Source organism: Piliocolobus tephrosceles, chromosome 9 (assembly GCF_002776525.5).
Source record: "Piliocolobus tephrosceles isolate RC106 chromosome 9, ASM277652v3, whole genome shotgun sequence".
In the NCBI taxonomy this organism is placed as follows: domain Eukaryota; kingdom Metazoa; phylum Chordata; class Mammalia; order Primates; family Cercopithecidae; genus Piliocolobus; species Piliocolobus tephrosceles.
In genome coordinates, this window is record NC_045442.1 from 45053856 (window position 1) to 45081279 (window position 27424).

The window sequence follows — 27424 nt, forward strand, 5'->3', positions numbered from 1 at the left end:
TTTCTTCACTGTTTTTTACCACTAGCAATTCTTTATAAGATTTAGATTCAACTTATAACTTTTTACAAAAAAGGATTTTAACTGGGGTTGTGTTAACTGTACAATTCAATTTGGGTAAAATTGATATCAACAATACTAAGTCTTCAATTATGAACATCTATAGTTCTCTTCACATTTTGATTGTTTTAATGTTTTACCATAATATTTAACACACAGGTTTGACACAATTTTGCTAGATTTATTTCAAGGTATTTCATATTTTTGATGCTACTGTAAATATGTTTTTAATTTTTAAAAATGTTTATTCTTTAACTTTTGATTATGGAAAATTTAACAGATGTACAAAGTAGAGAAAAATAATACAATGAATCCCAACTGACTTATCAGCTACCTTCAGCAGTCATCAACTCATGGCTAATTTTGTTTAATCTATACCTCAGACTTCCCCCCTGCACTGAATTATTTTGAAGCAAATCTAAAATATATATTTTCTTTTATAAATATTTCACCATACATCTCCAAAAGAACTTCTTAAAACAACACAACTATACTTTTAAAATATTATTACTAAAATATTTTTAACATTTAATATCATCAAATAACCAATTATTGTTCAAAATTTTTAAACTACCTCATGCTTTTCTCTCCCATAGTTTTGTGCTTAAGATCCAAATAAGAGTCACATGTTGCCTTTTGTTGCCATTTTTTTAAATTTAATCCATGGATGCCTTTTCCTCTTTATGTTTTTTTCTAATTTTTAAACTAAAAACATTATACAGTAAAACTGACTTTAAAAAGTTTGATGTACCGTTTATGCATTTTTACATATTTCAACATCATTTTTATATATATATATTCACGTTCATGTTACTACCACCACAATCAGGATGCCTTTGGTTTCATCACCAGAAAGATCTCTCTTATGCTATCCCAGTCATACTTCTTTTCCTACTCCCTGGCAATCACTAATCTGTTTTCTATCACTGTCGTGTTCTCTTTCTGAGAATGTCATATAAATAGAATCTTAGAGATTCATCAGTTGATTGTGTTTATCAATTGTGCATTCTCTTTCATTGCTAAGTGAGATTCCATTGCACCCTCATTACCCTCTTCCCTATGCACCCTCCATCAAATCATGTTTACAACCGGTGAAAAATAACTCAATCGCCTTTTACCTTTTTTTCATTCCCTGCCTCTATCTCTACTTTATGCTACCTTCTGTTCTCTACAACCACTTAGCATTCACTAGGTAAACCTGTGATCTGACATAAGAACTGGGAGTCATATGTTATGCTTATTTATCTTCAGGAATAGTTACAACATTTCCCACCTGGAGAAGACATTTATATTTCACCTAGCCCCCTATTCTTCCCTTTCTCTCCTGTAGTTCTCTTAGAAAACTAGAAAACAGGCCGGGCGCGGTGGCTCACGCCTGTAATCCCAGCACTTTGGGAGGCCGAGGCGGGTGGATCACAAGGTCAGGAGATCGAGATCATCCTGGCTAACATGGTGAAACCCCGTCTCTACTAAAAATACAAAAAATTGAGCCAGGAGAATGGCGTGAACCCGGGAGGTGGAGTTTGCAGTGAGCTGACATCGTGCCACTGCACTCCAGCCTGGGCGACAGAGCGAGACTCCGTCTCAAAAAAAAAAACAAAAAAAACAAACAAAAACAAAAACAAAAACAAAAAACTAGAAAACATGCTAAGTTTTTTGTGAAATGGTGCCTGCTACTGCCCCAAATAAACAAGGTCTTTTTCTCTACAGCTAAATCCTCTGTCCACCACCCCTCCACCACCCTGCAACTACTCTAGCTTCTAAAAACATCCAATTTTGATTACCACATAAATACTGAATATTCCACTGTGGTCTGAGAGAGTACTTGATATAATTTCAGTTTTCTTACATTTACTGAGACTTGTTTTGTGGCCTATCATATGGTTATCTTGAAGAATGTTCCATGTGCTGATGAATAGAGTGTATATTCTTCAGTTGTTGGGTAGAATGTTCTGTAAATATCTGTTAAATACATTTGTCATAGGGTATAGTTTAGGTCCATTGTTTCTTTGCTGACTTTCTGTTTTGATGACTTGTCTAGCGCTGTCATTGGAGTATTAAAGTTCCCCGTTGTTATTGTGTTGCCATCTCTCTCATTTCTTAGGTTTAGTAGTAATTGTTTTATAAATTTGGGATCTCCAGTGCAAGGTGTGTATATATTTAGAATTGTGATACTGTCCTTTTGGAATGGGGCTTTTATCATTAGATAATGTCTCTCTTTGTCTTTTTTAACTGCTGTTGCTTTAAAGTTTGTTTTGTCTGACAAAGGAAAGATATAGTCTCACAGGACCTGAGATTATGCTTTAAGGAGGTTCTATTTTGGTGTACTCAAAGGATTTGTTTCAAGATTTAGAGCTCCTTTAGTAGTTCTTGTTGTTGTTTGGACTGAGTGGTGACTTCCAATCTTCTTATGTGATAAATCGGAAACAGGAAGTCTGCATGCAATTTTGAGAGAGGTTTTAGTGTACATGTCCTGGTGATGCCCATTGTCTTGCCACAGTCCGTGCTTCCTATTATGTGTGTTGCATTTATTGACAGTATCCTTTCATTCCAAATCTTATTTCTCTTTCCATCTTCTAGTACTCTCTTGAATATATCTACACATCTCATATATAAGAAATTCTTGGATCTTATAGGCACGAAGCTACAGTGCATAATATTTTATGAGTCCAGCCTCAGATCTAGTTACCTAGGAATATAACTCAACCATTGCTGCTCTTAACACACAATAGGCTGGACAGGCAACTTTCCTCTTCTCAAGCTATACACTCTGGGAAGTGAGGCACAGCCCCTCAACAGTTTCTATGATCTCCCTACATCTGGGACTTTGCCTGAAATGATCACAAGGCAGCAATATTGCATTGGCATCCAGGCTCTCTTTCTTTTTCTTTTCTCCCCAAACTCCTTTATAAAACTTGAAAAGTGTTTTTACTCTTCATTTAGCATAGAGGAACATTAGCTTTCATATCATCAAGCATTTCTCAAAACTCTATTTTTTATAATATATGTAAGCCCATGTACTTTTGCAAAAAACTTTCTTAAAAAGTTATCTACTGCAATTGAAAATGTTAAAGATTATTGTTTTTGATATAAGTTATGTAAATTCTATTTTGAAACTCAACAGGCTTCTTAGATTGATTTATAATCTGCCATTGCCCCTGAGATGATAAATGACACTGATTTAATGACTGGAGGGCCTAAGGTCAATGAGAATATAGACGGAAAAGCTATATATTTTAGTTTTTAAAATGAAAGAACATACACAGTTAAAAAAATAAGAATTGGATTTCATTAGGAATGATATAGATCTTTAAACACACAGCGCCATGGTTCTTTATAGATAGTCTTGGATAATGTCAATGATTTCATGGTAAACTTGATCATAGACATCTAATCCAAACAAAAAGTCTATATGATTGTAGTAAGAAATAGTTTTATAGTAAATGTGGTTTGTGATTTCAGAATGTAAAATTTTAACGTCTTCAGGGTCAGCCAACAAGTCACTTTCACCATTCCAAATTGCAGTTGCCACATTCATGTTTGTCACGTTGTAGAATGGAGACGTTGTCTAAAAATAAATGAATGAAAAAACAGTTTCATAGGAGATGATACATTAGAAGGTTTTAATTACTAATTGTTTAAAATGATGAGTTAAATACTGTTTTAAAATAAGTCAAATCTAATGGATTCAACTTAATGGACCTGTTGAAACAAAGGTATGAAAGTATGAATAGGCATTACAAGTTTTAGTTGAAAATAAGTTATACATAAATCTAGACAGTTTGTTCTAATTCAAAATATTCAAACACTTCACAGAGATAATTTCAGTACTATTTATAAAATATGAAATATTTTAAGTCAATTTTCTGTGGCAGTATTACTGTCAATATGTTTGTCAATAAATTATAAATATTGGCAGTCCATTTCAACTCTGATCTCTTTGAATTTGATCTTCAAATTTTATATGAAGATCAGACTTTTATATGAACAGATCACATCAGCCTGGAGTTTAGCTGAGACAGAAAAGTATGGAGGAAAAGCATAAACTTTGAAGTCAGACAGACTTGGGTTCTAGTACTTCAATAATTTTGTCATTATACAATTTTTACCACATTCTCATTGACTTCAAATTTTTCCTAATTATTATATATGTTTTCTCATCTTTTTAAATAGCATAACTGGTTTTAGGGTCAATAAATATATTATGCCTTTTATTTCTTATTTAACCAAGTGTAAAGCTATGGATATAAAAAAACACAGTATTTTTCCTCTTGAGAGACATTGACTTCTTCTACTGCCTGTCAACTTTTCTAGACTTATCTAGGATATTTGTTGTTAAAATACGTAGAAAACATGGAAAAGCCACTTTGGTTGGATGTGACAATATGTATCCAAATAAATATTATCTTCATCTGCTGGTCCTTATCAGTGTGTTATTGTACTCTGGGGATTTACAGTTGATCCTTGATCTATAGAAAAGTTATCTAAAAAATCAGGAAGAGAGAGAGTTTTTATAGAGAATTATGTACCTGATTATAATGAACCAAGTTCAGATCAGGACTGCCCCAGTCATAAGCTTTCAAATGAGTAGAATTTAAAAGCTGAAAGAGAAACAAAAAAATAAGACCGTATCATGTGTTCATTACCGTGGCAGCTAAGCAAGTTAAGCATGCAATGCATATATACCCCCGTTGTACTGGGTCTGCTGGTATTTATGCAGGTGGGCTTCTTTGTTCTTCTTTTCCTTTGAGTAGAGAAATAAATGGAAGGGGTTGGAGATTGGGGCAGGGGAATCTAAAGAAATAATTCCATTTATACCCAAGGCTTTTTTCTACCCAAAGGAGGGCCTCTTGTGGGAGAAGTAACATCAGGCTTCCTCAAATCTTCAGCTTCTTCAACAGAGGTCAACACTGAATGTCTTGCACTAAGACTAAGATAACACCCACCTAAAACACCTTGCTTCGAACAATAGGGCTCAAGAGTTTGTCCCAGAAGTCACTTTTTTCTTTACCCCTTTACACTCATAGCCTCCCCACCACTTTCTGGCCAAGGTTACTTATGACCTTGACATTTCTAACACTTTGATCAATTCTGAGGAATTTCCTCATGTTATCTGTTGGCAGCATTTGACATAGTTGTTCATTCCCTCATCCTTGAGATCTTTCCTTTACCTAACTTCTAGAATACCACAATTTTTTGATCTTCATTCTTACTTTCTGTTCCTTTTCAGCTTTGTTTAGCCAATTTAGTTTCTGCCACCTGACCTGTTAATCTTTTCCGATCTCGGTACCCAATCCTTTCTCAAAAGGATCTTGCTTTTCTGTCTATACTCACTTCATTTGCATTCTCACCCCTGGCTTTTTGTATTCTCACTTTCTTGGCTTTACATGTCATTTATATTCAAAACGTTTACCTTCTTTTGTAAGTCTTTCCTAAATTCTAGGCTCCTATATACAACTGCTTACTCAACGTCATCACTTAAATACCTAAAACTTATTTTACCTTTCCTCCAAAACCTTCATCATCAAACCTCCCTATCTCCTTTAATGGCAATATTACCTTTTCCTTATGTAAGTCAGAAACTTTAGAATCATCCAAGACTCTCTTTCTCTCTCACCTCTTATAGGGTCCTTCATTAAACCTTGTTGCCTGCAGGTTCATGATATACATATGTTTATTCAGACTCCTTTCATTTTCACCATCTCTGCTGTCAACACATCAGTCCAAACAATTGTCATTCCCATTTGGATTATTGCAGTAATTTTCTAACTCTCTCACTGCTTTCACTCTTGTCCTACTATAGTCTACTTAACATAGCAGCCAATGTGTTCCTTTTAAAACTGTAAACTATGTCATATCACTTCCCTGCTCAAAATCATGCAGTGCCTACTCACTTCACACAGAGTGAATGCCAAAGTCCTTACAATGATATGTAGATCCCTGTCTTACTCATTATTTTTGCCTCCTTTCACTAAGTTTCCATGTTCCAAATGTCACCATCTCACTAAAACCTGGCCTGACCTTTCTATTCAAAAGTACAACCCGCTTCTCAGCATGCCTAATACCTTTTCCCTACTCTTTTATCCCAATTTATCCATTGTTCTATTCCCTTCTAACACATTATAATAGTTTTTAAAGTTAACATGGTTACTGTTTATTATCTATATACCTACTAATAATATGTAGGCTTGAGGATGACAGGAGTTCTTGTTTTGTTCACTGATGTAGCCCATGAACACAGAATAGTATAGACACATAGTAGGTGTGCAATAAATATTGTTACAATGGATAAATAATTGCAAAGGTTGTTTAGATTTTTCTAGTCTAGCCATCACCAGAGAATAAAGTATAGCTTATCTTACCTAAATGTAAGTTACAATAAATGTTTTCAGTAAGTTATATCAAATCAATTACATTATAGATTTAAACTTTTTGTAAATGAAAAAGCCTTACCCAATATCTTAACCATACTTTAAAGTTACCTAGTGTTTATTAACTTTAATGAACATTTATAATCATTAGCCTTTTCAATTCTTACAATATTTTTCTTAGTTAAATCAGATAATTATTAATTTCACTTTAAAAATAAAGGAAACTGATTCCGGAAGATTAAATGAGATGCTCAATGTCACCCTGCCACTAAGGTCCAGAGAAAGGTTTTAATTTCTGGTCTTTTGATCTGAGAAAAGTGTTCTTTCTACTATGTTATCCTGGTTTTCAACATTAAGATTGCATTCACCGTAGTTTTTTTTTTTGTATCAATATCATTAATTGAACAAATATTAGTTGAGTATCTACTATATGCTAAGAACTGTTGGCCTTGGAAATACAAAAGTGAATAAACTTCTCATGGTCCTCAGGAGTTAACAATTTAACAGAGGAGAAAGTGCAGTCTAGTGAAAGTGTTTCAGAGTAGGCATCAGGATAACTAACTGTGTTCCAGTCAGATTTTTAAAAGTGGAATAGTTTTCAAGCATTGGGCAAGTCAATTGTGGGACATGGCCTAGATAATCCCTAGTCTGCTGTTGTAACATTTTCTCATTTGTAAAACTGATATTTATATTGCTGTAACACTACTTAGGTTTAGAGGATTTATTAAATTATGATACTAACATTTTATTTTTATTTATGTATTTCTTTATTTTTGAGACAGAGTCTTACTCTGTGCAGCAGTACAATATTGGCTCATTGCAACCTCCACCTCGTGGGTTCCAGTGAATTCTCCTGCCTCAGCCTCCCAGGTAACTGGAATTACAGGCATGTGCCACCATACACAGCTAATTTTTGTATTTAGTGGAGACGGGGTTTCACCATGTTGGCCAGGTTAGTCTCAAACTCCTGATCCCAGGTGATCCACCCACCTTGGCCTCCTAAAGTGCTGGGATTATAGGCGTGAGCCATTGCACCTGGCCTCAATATTTTATAAACTATAAGGAATTATAGAAATATATAATAATTTTATTTTATCCTTATAAATTTATTACTCTATGGCCATGGTATGATCCCTAGAATAATGAGGTAAACCATGAGTAGCGTAAATTAAATTATATTGAAATGCACTTCAGCAGTTATACCTGACTCCAATGGAGCATATTTTGAACAGATGTTCCTGCTGGGTTGTGTGAAAAATACACATCCAAACGACTCTGAGGGATTTAAAAAAAAAAAGCGTTTTTACATTAGTTGAATCATAGAAAGCATAATCTCTTAATATTTATTGAACTAAATTATTTCAAGAAAATCAGGTTATTTTAAAATTAATATTAATAAACAAATCATCAAATTATATTTTAATTAAATATACAAATGTACTTATTCAATTGTACAATTTTCACGTTAATATAGACGCCATTATTGAATTTCTAAGTTATTTGATCTGTCACTCACCCTACTGAAAACAATCAAATGTGACTGACACAGGCCTATACACACACATACACAAACACCTTTTGAAAGCATGAAAGAACTAACAAGATAGAAGTAAATTACTAAAATAAATTGAAGAGAGAAATAAAGAACCCCCAAAGACAAACAAAGAACTAAAGTCACTTTGTTTAAGGTTGTCAGTCACAGAGAATGTAAAGTTCCATTCTGAGACCTTAGCTGTTGCAAAAAAAAAAAAAAAAAAAAAAAAAAAAAAAAATCAAAGTCTAAGGCCTGTCAAAGTTGAAAGATTTTAAAAAGAAACACTCTCTATAAAGGCCTCAAATTCTATAGTGCTCAAGGTAAAGCCATGATGTTAATCTGCAATCTATATTTGCATTGCCTAGATAGTCCCTGGGAACCTCAGTGAACCAGACATGTAGAGTACTGATCTCAAAGTGACCTCAGGTGCCTTGAAAAAGCAAGCAAGATTTATTTCCACAAGAAGAAAAGGCCTGTCTTACTATTCCAATTCTTGGTAAAAATTTCTCAAAATTGGTTAACTCTACTCAGTCAAAGAAAAGCAAGTATGTGAAGAGAGAGGTATCATGTAAGAACAAGCAAAAATGACAAAAATTATTTTAAAAACTCTCACAAATATTTTTTATGTTATCAGATGCAAACTATAAAACAATTGTTCAGGTTTACAGAAACTGTAAAGCAACCACCAGAGGACAGGAACCTGAAGAGAATAAAAATACAACAAGCAAACCTTTCATTAATCCCAACTTTCATCCTGTGGACATTTTCCAATACGGTGCAGGGAATTAGAGCCAAATAGAGTATGGCAGTCTTGCTGGGCAGAGGAAACAGAAATCAGTCTATGTGGGTGCTATGGAGTTGGACTAAAGGCCATAGATTGCCAGAAGTAGTCTCCTGAATTAACGAAAAGTGAATAAAATAAGACCAACCCTAAAAAATCTAAAAATGGGCACTGACAATTAGCTAAATGAGCCAAAACTCTTGAGAGGGTAACTGCCATGGTTTGAATGTTTGCTCCCTCCTAAACTCCTGCTGTTTGCCATTGTGGTGGTGGTACGTGGTGGGATCTTTGGGAGGTGATTGAGCCACAAAGTCTCTGCCCTCATGGATGGGATTAATGCCATTATAAAAGGGTATGTTTGAGGCTGTGGATAGTGGCTCACACCTGTAATCTCAGCAGTTTGGGAAGCCGAGGTGGGTGGATCACCTGATGTCAGGAGTTCGAGACCAGCCTGACCAATATGGTGAACCCCATCTCTACTAAAAATACAAAAATTAGCCGGGCATGGTGGCATGCATTGGAAGTCCCAGCTACTCAGGAGGCTGAGACAGGAGAATTGCTTGAACCCGGGAGACAGAAGTTGCAGTAAGCTGAGATCGCACCACTGCACTCCAGCTTAGGTGACAGAGCGAAACTCCGTCTCAAAAAAAATAAAAAATAAAATAAAATAAAAGGGTGAGTTTGGTTCCCTTTTGCTTCATTGTTGCTTCTTTGCCCTACACCTTTCACCATGTGGTGGCACAGCAAGAAGGTCATTGCCAGATGTCAGTGCCTTGATCTTGGACTTCCCAGCCTCCAGAAGTGTGAACCAATACATTTCTGTTCATTATAAATAACCCAGTCTTGGGTATTCTATTATAGCAACACAAAATGCACTAAGACAGTAATTTAACCAAGAGAATGTGCAGCATACTATTCACAGTACCTTGCATTCAATCCTAGTCACAGAGTGAAACAGGAAAACACAGCCAACAGTAAGGACATAAAATAATCAGCAAAAGCAGATGCAGAGATGCTGCAAACATTGGAGTTAGCAAAAGCTTTAAAATAAAGTGATTAATATGTTAAATAAAATATTTTTTAAAGTTTAAAATGGTCATAAAGGAAGAATATTTTAACAGATAATTAGAATTTATTTTATAGTCAAATGGACACTCAAAATAAAAATATAATATACAAACGTTAAAATTTATTAGATGGATTTAAAAGCAGACTACACACAGCAAAAGACAGGATTATTGAACTCAAATTCAAAACTATATAAAATATTCAAACTTAAGCACACACACACAAAAATAGAGCAAGGAAAGATGTTGGCCACTGTCAGGTGGTCCAATATTTTGAAAGAAAAAAAATAATTGAAATACTAATGGCTGAGAATGTTTAAATTTGATGAAAGAAGCTCAGTGTATCCCAAACAGTGAATCCCAGTTAAACTGGTATAAAGTTTTTGCATTATTTAGGATGTGGATATAAACACAAATTTAATGTAAGTAATAATACATGATACATTTTATAATTTCTAAGAGAATAATAAAGAATATTTTTAAAGCTGTAACAAAATAAGATAAAATAAAGTATTAAAAAGTATTTCAGAAACACGAAAGTAGTCAAGAAATGTGAAATAAAAAGAACACCAGATAGGACAAATCAAAAGCATATAGCAAGATGATAGCCATAAATCTAATCTTAATAATTATATAAAAACAAATTTACTAAATACCATAATCCAATTAAAAGGCAAAGACTGTCAAAATGGATTTGAAAATATTGTTAATACACATATATATGTATATATGTACGTATATATGTATATATGTATGTATATATGTATGTATGTGTACACATACACACACATATATATACGTAGAATATTAATCAATCATAGAAAAAAAATTCTGCCATTTGTGACAGCATAGATGTACCTGAAGGGCATTAGTAAGTTAAATAAGCCAAATAGAGAAAGACAAATACTCTATGGTATCACTCCTATGTAGAATATTAAATAAATAGATAAAAGGATGAACTCATAGAAACAGAGTAAAATGATTGTTGCCAGGGTCTGGCAGGTGGGAAAAATGGGGACATGGTGGTCAAAGAGCATAAACTTTCAGTTATATAGTAAATACATTTTGAGGACCTAATGTACAGCATGGTGACTAGCTAATTATACTGTACTGAATACTTGAAATATGCTGAGAGAATAGATCTTAAGCATTCTCACCAAAAATGTGACTCTGTGAGGTGACAGATGTGTTAATAACTTGATTGTGGCAATTATTTCACAATGTATTTCTTTGTCAATTGTACCTCAATAAAAAAGAGAAAATTTCTTTTGTTTTCATTGCCATTCAGGCTACTTGAAACTGTCAAAAATAAAGTTCTGACTGAACAATGTTAAATAGCCTGCACAGAAATTTTTAACAGAAACATTCTATAATTAAAACTCAGATATTTATTATGTCCTCTAATTATAATTATTCTCTGTGTTTGAAATAAGCTCCAATATAATGCTTAGTTTTCTGGTACACTCCAGATATTCCTTCCATCATGGGTCACTACTGTTTACCTTAATGTAGGTCAGAGGCTTATACAACCTAAATTGCATTGTTCTGTTCATCCTTCCGTATGAAGAAGTGCACAGTAGCTTTCATAAACACCTGTCAGGCCCATCTGTGAGCAATCTGACATGTTTACCAGAGTCTCTACTTCACCTTTATCAGAAAGATAAGAAGGAATCCACTTCCTGAAAGGGACCTAAATAGTAACCACACACCCTTGACAGCTGTACTCAGATATCTCAGGCTCATTTCCCTTCATAAGAGTTAGAATTTCTTTTTGTAAATCATCATCAAAAAATCATAACACCTGGACAAGGTCAAAACTTTGGTTGTTTGAGGATACATTTTCCAAGTATTGTGAGCATTTTTGTCATCTGTTTTTCCTTGCATCATGACTTGCTTTCAGTTCTCACGACTTGCTTTCAATTCTCTGGTTGGTTTTCCACACCCGAGTGACATCGGTCAGGTTCCACTCACTGCCTTTTTACAAACTACCAGATTCTTTTTTGTTTTTTCATACTGGCTCTAAGCAAACAATTTTAAGCCAGACCCTACTTCCTCCACAGATCTTGCTAGGCTCAAGAGACTGATTCAAGCTGAACCACAGTTTCACAATTAACTATTTCCAAACACAGTGTGCATGAAAATTTTCTCTTCCAACTTCCTACAATTCCAGTTAAATTAAGACACAGTCATATTACAATCTACAACACTGTCAACTTCTGTTGCAGAAGAAATGCCACAGTTTTGAAGGCTAGGAAACCAGGGTATAAGCTTTTCTAATAATTTACACACAAAAAAGAGTTCTCAGAGACATCACATTATAATTACAAAAAATATAGAATTGGCCAAATATACTACCTAAAACATAGAATGAATGGATAAGTAAAAATAAACATTGTATTTATGATTCTTCCAGGCCTCCCATAGTAGGTGCTTAGCACTAGATGAACAGAAAAATATGAAAAAGAGGGAATATGGAAGTAATACTTTTTGCCTTCTCTGGCAGAAGGTACATTGCTCATATCTTTATGGGTGGAAAAGATGAGAACTGAGTTTCTTATAGCATTCTGAAAATAAGATAAGGTTGAACAAAATCAACAAAGTCAACAAACATGTCCTTGTGGCATAAAAGTGTGTTTGGGAATTAAGAGAATACCTCTCTTTCTCTGAATGTCTATATTGGCTCTCTTTGAGAAGCTCTTAAAAGGTCCAGGTACAAGAACTAACCTCTAGTCCAAATGGCACATTTGCTTCTGCCAAATCTGCATCTTTAAATAATGTGATGAGAAATGCTTAGAATGAATGCCTATATCCTTAAGAGAACCTATACACAATCAATCCAAAGGTTTTGGTAATAGTACCTTGAGTACTACAATGGTTTCCCACTCCAAGAGTATTGATAAAAGCTAGAAACTTAAAGATAATTGGCAGGCACTAATTCTAATTATGGAAAGATCAACAAGGATGGGAAGGAGTATTAGGAGCCAGCAGGAGGAGTTATGGAGTTACAGGAAACAACTGAATAGAAGAGGACCTAAATCTTAGAAGTCTCAGGAGACTAATACCCAGTAGCAAAGGTCAATAAAGATACCCATCACATCAGCTGCTCTCTAATATTTACAGACAGCAAGACAAATATGCAAGTAAAACAATCCTAGCATGTTAATGCAAGTTAGTTGTACAATGTTGATATAGTCATAAAATCAGATAGGCTAAGAATCTGACAACTAGTGTATGTGGATGAAACACAAAATGACACAAGGTATAACACAAGCACTATTATTATTATACTTTTCAAATATTGAAAAATATACATATTTCAAATTCAACTTGTTCTTACCATATTTAAGTTTTTTGAGTCATATCCAAACATCATAAACAAGATCCTGAGGCAAATCTTATCAAAAATCTGTAGTGGACACAGCTTTGAACCAACAAATTTTTTAAATGAGGTTTTAGGCAAGAATTCTTTGTTGCCAGAAAAAGCCTGTAAAATAAATTTATTTTATCCACATTTGGATGACCACAATAAGTACTAAAGAAATGTTGTCGTAATTCACTATGTATAAAACCAAACAAATTATCTCACAGTAGTTTGAAAATTTCAAATAAAGGAAAAAACTTGGAAGCAGGGTGGTTTGGCCACTGGATTTCCTCTCACAGTGAGGTTCTAAAGTTATAATAAGTAAAATTGTATTCCTTTGTAGAAACAAAGGCAGGAATCTAGTGTAAATGAAACCAAAAATTTTAATTCATACTTGTGGTTGTCTGAATATAGTCAAGATCTCTTATTTGAAAGCATAAAATTATCACTTTGGGTTATCAATGACATAAAATAAAGGTAGAACATACCTTGACTATTGACTTCCATTTGTATGTCATTCTAACTAAAGGACTTTTTAAGTACTTTGTGGAAAAAACTGGTGCTAAGGCAAAAAATATTTTGATTCTTTCAGCTATCTTTGGTATAGTAGAAAATGTTATGAAACCTAAAATAAAATAAGATATAAATTAGTAAGCTATTCTTAAGCAATTACTAGCATGTAAGAGATGACACCAAGGAGAATAAGAGTAAGTTCAAAAATACTTTCTGAACAATGAACTATTTCTTAATTCACCTATCAAACATTTTTAAATCACCCAGTATATTATATTACATTGGTCATAATATAATGCTGATAATTCGGGTTTCTACAATGTATAGACCATAAAGAATGACACTTCAGCAATAAATCAGACATGTAACATCATAGTTTAAAAATCAGGAGCAATATTGAACATTTTTTATAACTTGCAATGGTGAAAATGAAACGTGAATTTTCAGACAGGTGAATTTTACACTTTAGGTGACAGGCTCAATAAATGTCCCATTGTTTTAACATTTATCTTCAATATATTTTAAAACTCCTTATCATCTTATACAGAGGATACTAAGCATCTTATTTTATTGGTAGTTTTGAGGCATTAATGTGAAAATAGTCATTTTCCCTTTGCCGTCTTATCAAGCTATCTACTTACACGTCAATATTCTGATTGGTTATTTATTTATTTATTATTTATTCATTTAGGTCAGGTTCTGAGAAGCCAAACAACCAAAGAATTATATATCATGTGATAATTCAACAAGCTCCGACACTCATTACTCATTTTTTTCTTATTTCTACATTTTCAGGCATTCCTGGCTTTAGATAATTGAATAGTTGATGAGAATTTGGACTAAAAGTCACATATATGGTTAATACATGTCAGAGAAAAGATCTGTAGAAAATGGGATTAGATTGTTACTCAACATGCTTTTTGTAGTAGGAAGTGGATTATTTCTATAAGAAAATTATTGTCTTCAGCTTAGAAACGATTTACTTAATATTAGCTTCTATTATAAGATGGCTTTTTCTCCCTGCAAAGTAGAACAACATGAGTAAAGAGGTTTATAGTACCATGCAAGAGAATTATGTTAGGTCATAGGTAATTTATTTCTGAAAGTAAAGTTGTTATATATTAGACAGGCATTAGAGTTCTGATTAAAGTTCTTTTCTAGTCATGTTTAAATATAGAAAGAATTCCCTGATTTTTGTGCATTTCTTAAGTTTGATCAGTCCTAAATGCAAAAACATACATAGATTTTCATCTTTTCCACTCATAAAATCCTATGCTACATTTTTGAAAGGAAAAATAATGTGAAAGTTCTATTTGTAGAACACATAATAGTGGCAATCTCACTTTGATCTTAAATAACATAGATATCCAACTTTTATACAATTTGAAACAAACAAAACCACAACCAACCTTGTCTTTACAATGAATTCCTTGTGACTAGAGAAGACTCCATGTGGGATCAAAGCAGCATGTAAGATTCCAGGACATTCTGCTATACTATGTTTATCTCACAGTTTTTGTTTTACTTACAGGTCTTGAAGCTTATCTACAACTTTAACAAGTATATGCACAACATTAACAAAGAAATTAAGGGATACTAGCAATAATCTTTCTTGGCATACCAATAGTAGTACCCTGTGAATGGCCTACATAAAATATTTCCTCTTGTCTGGTTTGCTTCACAATGAAATCAATGGAGGCTGGAAGGTCGTATTTTGCCATCTCGTCAAAACTACAAAAGAAAGAGGAAAATAAAAATAGCACTTTCTACTAATGTTATGTTAATATTTGAAAATAATGAATAGGTGAATGAATAAAGGCAATTTTCTACTGTCTTTTGTTATTAATCAGGAAGTTATATGGTATAATGTATCTTCTAAATAGAGACTTCTGTGGGAACTCAAAGTCAAGGAAATAAAATCACAAGGCAGTCTTATAAAGAGGGTGTTTGTATATGAAAAACAGAATAGGGTAGACAAAATATATGAGTTATAGAGTAGAAGAGTAGTCAAAGGAAGGATAGGGTTGGTCAGTAAGGTACTAAGTAAGAAATAAAGATTATTGCTGAAACATAAGTAACAAACTCAAAATCACACAAGTACTCTTTAATTTTCAAGCCAAAATTCACACAAATTGTAATGGTCTATGGGAAGTCCTAAATTGTGGAAAGAGTAAGACCTAAATTTTATTTTATTTCATTCAAAATGAAAAATTTGTATACACTTATAAAATGAAATGTTACTTCATTTTATTTGTACCTGAAAGCCCAGAATTCTTTGGAATTCGTTTCCAGGTACAAGTGTTTCCTGGACCAGGTATTTCCTCTGCTATTTCCCATCCACACATCGTAACCAGCATCTGCCAGAATGAAGCCCAGACTATTGTTGGGAAGATTGGAAATCCAGATGCTGGCAGATGTAAGCAAACCATGTTGCAAGTATACAACAACCCTCTGAGCTGAAAAATAAATGTAGAAAATTCTTTATAAATGTTGTGGTTATCTATATGAAAATCTCTTATATGAAATTCAAACTTTTAGTACATGACAGTTTAAAGTTTTTAAAAATTCTTTTCATAAGTAGGGTAAGTTACTAAGATTTAATCCCATTGTATGACAGAGCTGTTTAATACAGTTCACTAACGGATGTCTTTCAAATAACCAAGTGAGCAATTAGGTCACATCACACTTAAATATATACATTTTAGTGAAAGAGAATAATCAAACATTTTATAGTAATTCGAGCACTCATACACATTTTAAGTAACACATTTTAAATAAGGGATCAATTACATAGCAAAGTTGACATATCCATTGGCACATGGCAATGGTATCCACTGATACTACCATATAACTCCCATCAAGAGGCTGCCAATCTGATAGAAAAATGAAACAAGCCCTTGAATGCTCAGTAAAAGCCAGCCAGGAAAAATCCAGCTGAGAGATGACATTCTGTAAGCATGGGCACTATCCTTCAGGAATTATTGTACATTTTTTAAAGATGGCGAGAATATATTTGTGATAACCCAGTAAGTAGAACACAGGAGTCTGAGGAACAAGAGCTTGCCATTACTCCTAGGAACCCACTTAGGGACCTGTTCTTACAGTTTCAGCCTCTACATCTCTAGAGGCCCTGGTCTCCAGAGAGAAAATGCTACCACCAAGGCACTATAAGCATCCTAACAAACTTAAAGCTATGACCACTGCCTGGTCACTGTGGGCTCTTCATTACTGAAGACCAGGAAGTTCATTGACCCTTATCATCATAAGAAAGTAGGTCTGCTGATACAAAATGAGGAAAGGGAGAAATACATTTGCTCTTCAGGTGATCCACTGGGTCATCTTTTCCTACTTCTATGCCCGTTTTTAACTGTACATGAACAAGTACAACCATCATCTGATATGAATATCTTAGCCCCCTAGGGATGAGGGCCTAGCTTACCCTATCAGCCAGGCTAGCTGAGAGGTAGAGAAAGCTAGAATAGATTGTGGATGAGGACGTTTATGAGTACAAGTTATGGCCTTAGGTTGTTTTTTGAGGGTTTACTATTGCTCATCAGGCAGGCTAGCTAAGAGGTAGAGAAACCCAGAATGGATGGTGGAGGAGGACATTTATGAATACTAGTTATGGCCTTCGTATTGCTTTTTAAGGGCTTACTGTTGCTCCTTTCTTGGCCAAATTGGAACTGCCTCACCTAAGAGATCACACCTCCTTCTAGGGGTAGCCTTCAGGCAATGATTAACTGACATAGGAACACAAAAAGCTGGCTCTCTAATCTCAAGGTGGAACCACCTCTGTAGTGTAATTTTTATGGGAACCTTGAACTTCTCTGAGATCATTTTTTAGCTAGCCCCAAGCTGAGTCATATTATATTACTCCTTAACTCCTTACCCTACTTTATCCTAATTTCCACATTACTGCCTCCTGACAGTATTTCACCAATCGGTCACATGTACCTGAACCCCTCTCTCAGACTCTGCCTTTAGAGCACTCTAAGGCACTTGCTGTGTTTTAAAATTATCTTTAAATCTTTAATACAGTACTTGCAAAATGAGGTCTTAGCTTGGGGGATAAATACTATTATTATATAAAATCTAAGTTAAGATTTTCTGCTACTGGGTGTAACCTTTATAAATACGCAAAATTATGTTAATTAAGGTCGTTTCAAATTAATATCCTCTCTGAAGTGTACTTTAATGTTCAAAATAACTTGAGAGGATGCCCTATAATATAAGAAACATTCTATTTTTTTCACATTCTGTTTCCTTCTGAAAGAAACATTCTTTCAGGAAGAAAAGCTAAGGAGAAAAGAAAATACTTGGCTTTTATTTGGGTAATTATATGAATAAGCAAAAGTAATCCATTACATATTCTACTAGTGAGTGGCAGATCTAGGATTACACCCCAGATCTCCTAACAAATTCCAGTGCATTTTTCACCACACTCTGATGATTCAAATGTACTTAGTGTTGGAATAAAGAGCCCTGAGGCTGCTATCAACCTCATCTCTCTGCTGTTTCTAGAGGAGAGAATGATAAAGACGAAGAAGGAAATTTGCACCAGCCTTTCTTCAAAACCTAGAGCATAATAATGTTATTGTGTTTCACAGCATTTCTAATTTCTCATCAGAAAAAGAAAACTCTAGAGAATCAACATGTAAGAGCCAAGTGATCCACGAAAGAAACCTGGGAAGAACAGCTTGTGTTCCATCACAACCTCTCTGTGACCAGAAGGCCAGTGTATCTTCTTGCGTGTCTCTTCTTGTGGCATGTGGGAAGATACATGGGAAGTTAAGTATTCACTTAATCTTAAGGTGCTTTTCTTGTCCTACATTCTCCATCAATTAGAACAATTAAGAACTTCAGGCCCCAGATGGTCACCAATCCACCTTCAATTGAATATTACCTAGATTTTTATTATTGTCTGTCCTCCCATAAGGAATTCTATAAAGGCCAAGGATATAACCATCTTCGGTTACAATATCATATTCTTCATCAGGGTAGCCCCAGTAGGAAATAATCTGGCTCTAGATTAAAAAAAAAAAAGCAAATCTTTTAGCATAAAATTGTTATCGAATAAAGTTGAATGGTTTGCCATTTCTAACGCATTATGTGATAATGAACCTTGGTGTTCTCTCTCAACCTCAGGCCTATCTATTTTTATTTTCACTAATTTGCTGATTCATTCAGTTAATAAATATTTTTTAAACACCTACTGAGCAGCAGTTTTATATACTAGGGATTGAAAGAATAAAACAAACAAACAAACAAACAAACAAACCCCACCCTCAAAGAGATATCTCAAGAATATTTTCTTTTTTAACTACTAGTCTCTCATACTTTTACCTACCCACCTATACACAATTTAAAAATATACATGCATCCATAAATGTTTGCATATCTATGTGTATATCTAATCTTATATCTGAAATTTGTATATATATAAATATATAGAGAAGGAGGTATATATTCATACCCTCATATATATGAATATATATTTCAAATATGTGAAGGTATGAATATATTTACACATTTTTCATTACAAAGATAGAATAAGGCTGAAGGAGAAACTAAGCTACAGAATAGCAGATGAGAAACATTAACATATAGAATGTGAATATAGATATGTACATTTGACTGTAAATCTATTAAATTAAAATTCCAAATTTGAAGAGTAGCATTCTCTGTTATTTCGGCAGTACAGATTTATTTTCTAACAGCTTACAATATTCATATCTGCTTCAGGGTTCGCAGATCTTTGATTTTGAAAGACACCATGGGTAATTCGAAGAATTCGGATAAAATACATCATTGTGAAAAGATACCACATTTGGGACCTATATATAAAAGAAAGATGTTTACACAGTTAAAATTGCAGCAAATTATACCATTTATAAAACTGCAGCAAGTAATTCTGTGAGGTAGGAAATATTACTGTTTTCAGGTGAGAAAACAGAGGCTTCGAAGAATTAACTTGGCTAAAACCATACAATGTATAACTGGCAGTCAGAATTCAGATTCAGGACTGCTTAATTTCAAAGTCCATGCTTTTTTGGCTACCCTATTTTGTGGATAAATTCCCTCTCAGAAGTCTCCATTATAGTATTGCTCAGCCCAATTCTGAGAGCTTTATCATGTATTACAAATTAAAAGAAAGGGTAAATTTGGACGCTTGGATAATTTTCATTCAGCAACTCATTTTATTTTTTTTACAGATAGGTGATTTTTGAATCTCCTAAATTCTACGAAGGCAGAACTCTTAAGTTTTTTCTTAAAACAATAAACCAGGGACCCACAGAGGCTGCCATCCAGATTCTCCCCCCAAAAGCATGACTTACTAATCTTATGAGCCTTGTATAATAAGACAACCACTATATCTAGAAGGACATAATCCAAGGATTATAAGACCCCTACCTTCGCCACTCACTAGCTAGGTGACTTAAAGCAGATTACTTAACCTCTCTGATCATCAGTTTCCCTGCCTACAAAATGCAACTAACACCTACTTCTCAGGATTGTTATAAAACTTAAATCTGATCAATGCGATATGATGTATCAGTGTAATGCCTGTCATATAGCTGACATTAATATGTAACAATCCTCCTTATTCAAGAGAACAAATTAAAAGCAATTTAGGGACATAATTTACATGCACATAATTGATATGTCTTTCTTATATATTTATTAGTCCAGTTTCCAGCGCACTGATAACTTGAAAAAAAAATATGTAGCTCTGAAAGTTTTAAAATGTATTCATTTTTTAAAAAACACTTTCTAACTTAAAACTAATTTACAGAAGCTGTACTTCTCTCCTTTGGTCCAAGTGTTTATATTTGGTATAATATCTTTGGTTTTCATTGAAGGCAACAGCAAAGTTTAAAACAGCATTACCAATATCTTCTACCAAAGAGAAGAGCAAGAGCTGCTAATTTAACTGCATGTGGAAAAACTTTACAACATTTGGAATCACATTTAGATACTCCTCTTTGGTTGTATTCTTGGAAAAGTGCTCAGCAGGCAGCAAGTCTACTCAGTCCTCTGTCCTCATGGGCTGTCTCAGGTAAGTATATGGAAATAGCTTGGGAAGCAATACGTTTTCTGTCTGTACATGTATTAACTACATGTATTACTACACACTGCTTGCTTCCTAGCTGAGGTTTTAAAATGCTTTGCATTATATCTAGAAGGAATGTATAGACTATCATCTGAAACAAGATACCTTTTAAAATAAAATTCTATTGATAATTATCTTGGGAAAATAGGCATACTCTGGACTGTTCCAGGCATGTAGGTTATGACTGCCCAACTTATAGCCTCAAATATTTACCCAAATTTTAATATTTTTATACAAAGGAAACACAGAAGTATAAGCCTTTGACATATAGTTGTGGTACTCCTAATAACCACCAATGGGAAATGAAATGAAATTAACTGAATGAAATTAACCTTATTATTTGCAATGACTCATCAGTCATACAAAGCAAGTAGTAAAAAAGTTCACTGAAGTCTAGAATGTGGCCATTGAGCACTTGAAATGTGGCCAGTGAGAAACTAAATATTTTATTTTATTTAAATTAATTTTAATATGAAAGCTAAAGCAGTGTAAAATATTTTTCTGTTAAACACAACTTTAAATTTTTATAAGATTTTCTGTATTGTTAATCCCAATTCAAGATTGTCTTGAAACAAAAGCAATACTTGTCAAATATCCATAACTGAAAACAAGAAAATGGCAGGATGACATGTTTTTTCATCCATATCATGCTGAATGGAAAAGCTCATTTATTACCTTAATAAACAGCTATTAGACTTTACGTTGAAATGAAAGCTTTCCATAATGCAAAAATAATAATGATTTACACATTTTTCTAACATGAATCAATATGCAGATTTTAATTATAAACAGCATTTATATAAATTGGCTACAAAACTACAAGAAAAATAGTTGATATTAATAAATTTAGAGTTGCTTTGCAACTCAAACTTGAATTTGATATTAATAATTTTAAGTTGACATGAGTTATTTAAATATACTTAACTTGGAGAAATAGAGTTTTTAAGTTGATATGTTTTTACTTCAAAGTCTAATCAATTTTTCTAAAAAAGATAAATAATTTTGTCATAGTACATGCAAATGTAAGAGAAAATGATTTATTGATAGTCAATTCAGTTACTGAAACTTTTAAATATGTTTCAAACAATTTAGGTATGTGAAACTGCTGTTGTAGGTGTAAATTTTATGAAATCCAAAAACACCTCAAGTGTGTCTAATACAAATTTAGCTCCAGAATTAAGATCTTTTATACATGTAAAATACACTCTGGATTTTGAAGGTTTACAAAAAAAGATAATGTAAACTATCTCAACAATAATTTTTCTAATACTTACATGTTGAAATAATAATTTGGATAAAATGGTTTGCTATTAAGTTCATGCAAGATATCATAGAAGTAATCACCACTACTAGATTAAAATATTACCTTGGCCTGTAAACCTTGTACCTAATGGAGCAGGTAATCATTATTACTTCAATTTAAGTTACTTGCCATAATTTTCCATCCATGCTGGCTACCTGGTGAGATACTATTCCATGGAGCAAATCACTGGTGCTTTACTCTGCTGAGAGGCAAACTTTCATAAGGCAGTCAAAGATGAAAGTGAGTAAAAAGTGCAGTTTTGTACCACAGTGCTAAAACTGGAGGTTGCCAGAACTTTAAATAATGATTTTTAAAAGCTGTCACCCATTTAGCAAAAGTACCTAAACAAAATATGAAGATATCAAATATCTGTAATATTCAATAGAATTTCCTAAAAGATGACTTGAGAATTATGTTTCTTTAGCTTCTGCCATTAAAATGATTAGTTTGACTCTAGGTACAACACACAACAATGAAAAGTATTATATCATACCTCTCTGCTTTTGTTGATTTTAAGTGTCCAATGTATGTGTCTTCAAAGTAGTCAATCATATATTGCGTTTCTTTTAGCACTAGTTGCTAAGTAGTCATAGGAAAGTTAAGAAAAAGCATATTATACTAAAAAACAAATAGAGAGAACATTTAGCTCAAGACAATATTAAATTCAGCTTCCTATTTTTTTCAAGCCTCTTTCCCACACGTTAATCCAAATACATTCACATCTTGACAAAAATGAGAAAACCACTACAGAAGTTGTCAGTGATAGTTTCCTGCTAGTGTCCATTAAGAAGCAATTAAAATTATTAAGATATGAAACTTCCTTAAAAGTCTGAAGTAGATTTGTTTTTCTGTCTGGCAGTTATTGTAATAACAGCAACAAGTAGTGACTATGCAGTCTATAATGACTTAAAGGAGTTCAAATATAGAAGCAACAGTCTTAAAAGTATTGTTAGGTCTCGAAAGAAGACATTTGCATGGCCAATGAACATATGAAAAAAAGCTCAACGTCACTGATCATTATCTAACTGAATTACCATATGGCCTATCTTGATTTAAGTATTATCCTCAAAAGTCTTGTATATCTTCTAGCGAACAGATAGTGAACTCTCATAGTCTCTGAGAATTCTAAATTTGATTCTAGTTGCCAGGGAAACTGTATTGAATATGACAAAATTTCTGTCCTCTTGGTGCTTAAATTCTAGTAGGAGAAAAACAATAAATAATAAATAAGTAAACAGGTTAAAAAGCGAGATTACTTCTAAAAGGGATTGAGATGAAGAAAATAAAGCATTCATTTTTCCATCATGTAATGGAATAGGGAGGCACTGGGTGGCTATTTCAGGTCAAGTGGTTAGAGAAGACCTCTTTTAGGTGACTTTTAAGCTGATTTGAATGAAGTCATTCAAGGAGTCAGCCTCGAAAAGATCAGGAATAGGAAAAAAGTCAAGGGAAAAGGTCATGGTGACTAGGAAAAATGAATATTAGACATGGGGACTGTCTCACCTATCTTGCAATCCTAATTTTCTCTAGGTCATCTAGTCATTGTTACCTTTCCAGAAAGCTGTATTACTGCTAGGTAGTCAACCAAGGACCCATTACTCGCTTAACTGTGAAATCAGGTGTAACCCATTCTGGAGGTTGGGGCGTAACGAGAAATTGCAAACCGCTGTGGCCACTTCCATTTGATGACCATGGCAATCCAAAATTCTGGACAACTGTTTTTGAAAGAGCGTATGATCACAGGGAGAAAGCAAAAAGACAGTGAAGTATTAATGAGAATTCACAACTACAGGAGATGCAAGTCCAAAAGGATGCTGTATACACAGAGAACAGTGTAAGTAAAGGTTTTCTTCTGCCATAGATAAGTGGAAAATCTGAGGACGTGTTCAAGGAAAAGAAAGAAATTCAGTTTAGCCATAGCACAGAACAAATGAAGATACAAAAGTAAGTGATAACTGTAGGATGAGAATATATTATTGAGTATTTTTTATGCCAAGTTAATGTAGTGGAACTTAATTCTGTATGAAACTGAGAGCTACAGAAAGTTTTTGAGGATGGTAATGACTTTTCTAGAAGCTAGGTGCAGAACTGGAAAGTAGGAAGACTAGTTAGAAAGCTACAGTAATAATTCAAGTAAGAACTGATGGCTTGAACTGGTCTGATGGTAGTGGGTTATCAGAATTTGTTAACATTAGTGTCACTAAAGTTGGTATACAGCCCTCCACTGCTAAATTTGACTGGCTTAAAAGAAAAAAGAAAAAACCTGATGGCTTGAACTCAAGTAGTGAATTCATTTTTTGGCAATTACTCTTTGAAATGTTAAATGTTCACAGTGGGCAGAGTGCAGTGAAGAAGAAGTTCTGACTTGACCATATTCTGTTCATTGTTTTCTACCATTGGTGGTGGAAATGGAATTTGAGTAACTTTTCTGTTGTACAATCTGATGTGACTGGATGATTCAAGAGACAATAAAGAAATGGCCAAAAAGACCTGAGGACTGATAGGTATCAAGGATGAGAAAAAAGAAACTATTGAAGATAATTATGAAGTTTCAAGTCTCATTGTCCATGATGATCAAATTATTAATAGAAATGAGGAAGCTGGAAAGGATGGAAAAGAGCAGGAGAGCAGACTCAGAAGACCATGAAGGCCTGCCCTTGCTTCACCATTGAGTTCATAGGTAACCTTGGGCAAACTCACTTGAACTTATTGTCTCTATTAACATGTATAAAATGGTGCAGAGGGCAGTTGAAATAGATTACTGCAAATGTCCTTTCCAGATTGACGATTTTGAGATTTTAGGGCTATGGCTGTGATCACATTAAGCTTTTAATTTCAGAGAAATCTGAACTTTTAATTTCAGAAAAATTATAAACTTGAATGTATAATTGTACACTATTTTTGCAAGATAAATATTGCTTTAAACTGCATTTTTTAAGGCTTTTGACACAGTATCAGACTGTATTATGAAAAATGTGTCTAGAACACTTCCATCAGTAATATACCATTGTGTATTTTGCTGTATCCCTGAAAATAAAGACATTTTTACATTTACAAAAGTAATTCCTAACCTGAGGAACACAGCAAAACCTTATCTCTACATTAAGTACACACACACACAATTAGCCAGGCGTGGTGGTGGGAACCTGTAGTCCCAGCTACTCAGGTGGCTGAGGCAGGAGAATCGCTTGAGCCTAAGAGGTCAAGGCTGCAGTGAGCCCTGATCATGCCACTGCACTCTTGCCTGGGTGACACAAGACGCTGTCTCAAGAAAGAAAAAACAAAAAACTCAACAAATGAAAAATAGTACCTCATTTTAATTTGTATTTGAATATAAAAAATTAAACACATGCTTATTGGACTTATGTATTTCTTTTTATTTAAGAACTCTATCCAATATATACACATTTTCCTTTTGGCTTTTGTCATTTGTGTATTTAAGACTTTGAATAATGTTTTTAAATAATATTAACTTTAATCTTTCATACACCTTTCAGAAATTTACTATTCGTATTTTGTTTTGTGTATTTTGTAACACACAAGTTGTAAATGATTATGTATTGTTTTTCTGTTCAGTTCCATCTTTCATTTTTATGCTTAACAATGTCTTCTTATCCATATATGCCCGCCTACATTTTCTTCTAGTTCTTTTATTAGATATATCTAGTATTAATTCATCACCCATTTGATACATGGTATTTTTTTTTTTCATGATGGGGACATGAAGTAAATATTCTGATTTTTAAATGTTTCCATTATAATTGGCTACCATTGTCAATTTTCTTATTGATTCTGATACTTGTTCAGTTTCTTAGTTTTCCAGGTAATAATTTATCTGCAAGTCAGTGTAACTTAATTATTTATTTTTTAATAGCTCAGTATTCTCATTGCCTTTTGTTGTTTCATTGAGAACTTCCAGTACAATGTTAGGAGGGGGAAAAAAACAATGGGAATGGCACCAATCCTTCTCTTGTTCATCTTTATATTCCTTAGAACATACAGAATGCGTTCTGACATAGAACTTATTGAAGAGTAATTTGGAATTTTCTGAGGAATCAACCGTTGTCTTTAATCTTCACAAGTTTGAAAGGTATACGTTATTGTTCCCATTTCCCAGATGGAGAAATTGAGGTTCAGGAAGGTTACACAAAGTACCGGGTCTAAGAAAAATGTCTCCCAGATTCCAAAAGATGTTTCTATTTTGCTAATAGTGGCCGTTCAAGCATTAGAGGAAAGGTTGCCCGTGGTATCGCTGGTGTTTCTTCTTCCCACTTTCAAATCTAGAATAGTAAAATAGCAAAAATCCCAACAGGCATGAGAGTTATCGCAGTAGATAGGGTAGGTTGGTTCTCTGCTGTGGTCAACGTCAGCTCTGTGGCGAGGCGGGTTCTCCCAACAATAGCCCACACCATTTCCAGGCTTTTCTGGGCGACGGGCAGCCCGGAGTGTGGAACTTCTCTGGATGCGCCCGGCCCCCAAAACCAGGAGACAGTCAGCCCCGATTCTCCCCAGCCCCAGGTTTACTCGTCAAGGACCGAGGGGCCTCTCAGTTCCGACCGCCTCCTCTCCGCCCCCTGCAGGCCGGCCGGAGGGACAGCTCTGGGCCCAGGTCGGCGAAGGGAGCACGGAACCAAAGAGCGCTAGCGCCGGTCCGGCCGCCTTTCCACAAAGCCCGGGCCGGTCCGTCCCGCCGCGGAGACTCAGCACGGATCGCGGCTCCCTACCGCCATGGCGCGGGTGCTGGTCGTGGGCGCCGGGGTGACAGGAAGCTTGTGCGCTGCGCTGCTGAGGAGGCAGACTTCCCGTCCCTTGTACCTTGCTGTGTGGGACAAGGCTGAGGACTCAGGTGAGTCGTCTAAACGCCGAAACCTGGGAAAAGAGGCCAGCCGGCCGGGCCGCTGAGGTGGTGTGGGCTGCATCCGAGGAAGTCTAAGGAGACAACGCTAGACCCTCAGCTCCCTGAGAGGCCGTGTAGCCCGGCCCATGCTCCCAGTTGCGCGCCTCGTCACGTGATCGGGGAGCCGCCCGGGAAAAGGCCCGAGAAGAGGCGAGGGTGGGGGCGGGGCAGGAGTACTCCGCGCTCTACAGAGGCAGACCTGAGAGAGCGGCGTGGGAGGGGCCCCGACCCGAGTTTGCAAAGCTTGGGCCTACTGCTGTCGCTAATAAATAGATTTTTGCCTTGGTCTGTCTATTGGCTTTGCAACTTTCTGCAGATTATGAGACTCCCAAAGTCATCACAGACCAAGACTTTCTGAAGATCTAGTTTGCAGAATCCTGTCATTCTGATGAAGATTGACTGCATGAATGAAAGAGCATTAGCTGACTC

At 34.7% G+C, this 27424-nt stretch overlaps 2 protein-coding genes across 3 annotated transcripts in view; one reads left to right on the top strand and one right to left on the bottom strand.

The window, feature by feature from the left end:
* Positions 1-3325: 3325 nt before the first annotated feature.
* On the bottom strand, positions 3326-23216 carry LIPJ (lipase family member J). The gene is made up of 11 exons (XM_023225149.1): positions 23133-23216; positions 22592-22716; positions 19407-19518; positions 18588-18708; positions 15942-16140; positions 15306-15415; positions 13660-13796; positions 13148-13294; positions 7632-7703; positions 4587-4658; positions 3326-3625 (listed from the first exon to the last, which is right to left on the bottom strand). Exons 2-11 carry the CDS (start codon positions 22648-22650, stop codon positions 3392-3394), a joined length of 1263 nt encoding a protein of 420 aa, XP_023080917.1. The 5' UTR covers positions 22651-22716; positions 23133-23216; the 3' UTR covers positions 3326-3391.
* Positions 23217-25457: 2241 nt separating this feature from the next.
* Positions 25458-27424, top strand: part of RNLS (renalase, FAD dependent amine oxidase) — a 311433-nt gene continuing 309466 nt past the window's right edge. For both annotated transcript variants that reach the window (XM_023225196.1, XM_023225197.1), the window contains exon 1: positions 25458-26944. In XM_023225196.1, the coding sequence (XP_023080964.1) occupies positions 26827-26944 (118 nt within the window). In that variant the 5' untranslated portion in view covers positions 25458-26826. The remainder of the gene's footprint in view (positions 26945-27424) is intronic.

What these genes read in the sequence shown, in the direction of transcription:
- LIPJ (XM_023225149.1), bottom strand. Translation starts at nt 22,650, where the DNA reads ATGATTGACTACTTTGAAGACACATACATTGGACACTTAAAATCAACA. An exon ending in AAATCAACAAAAGCAGAGAG is followed by an intron (nt 19,519 to 22,591) that starts GTATGATATAAT and finishes TTTTATATATAG; the next exon opens with GTCCCAAATGTGGTATCTTT. An exon ending in ACTTGGTTCATTATAATCAG is followed by an intron (nt 3,626 to 4,586) that starts GTACATAATTCT and finishes ATTTATTTTTAG; the next exon opens with ACAACGTCTCCATTCTACAA.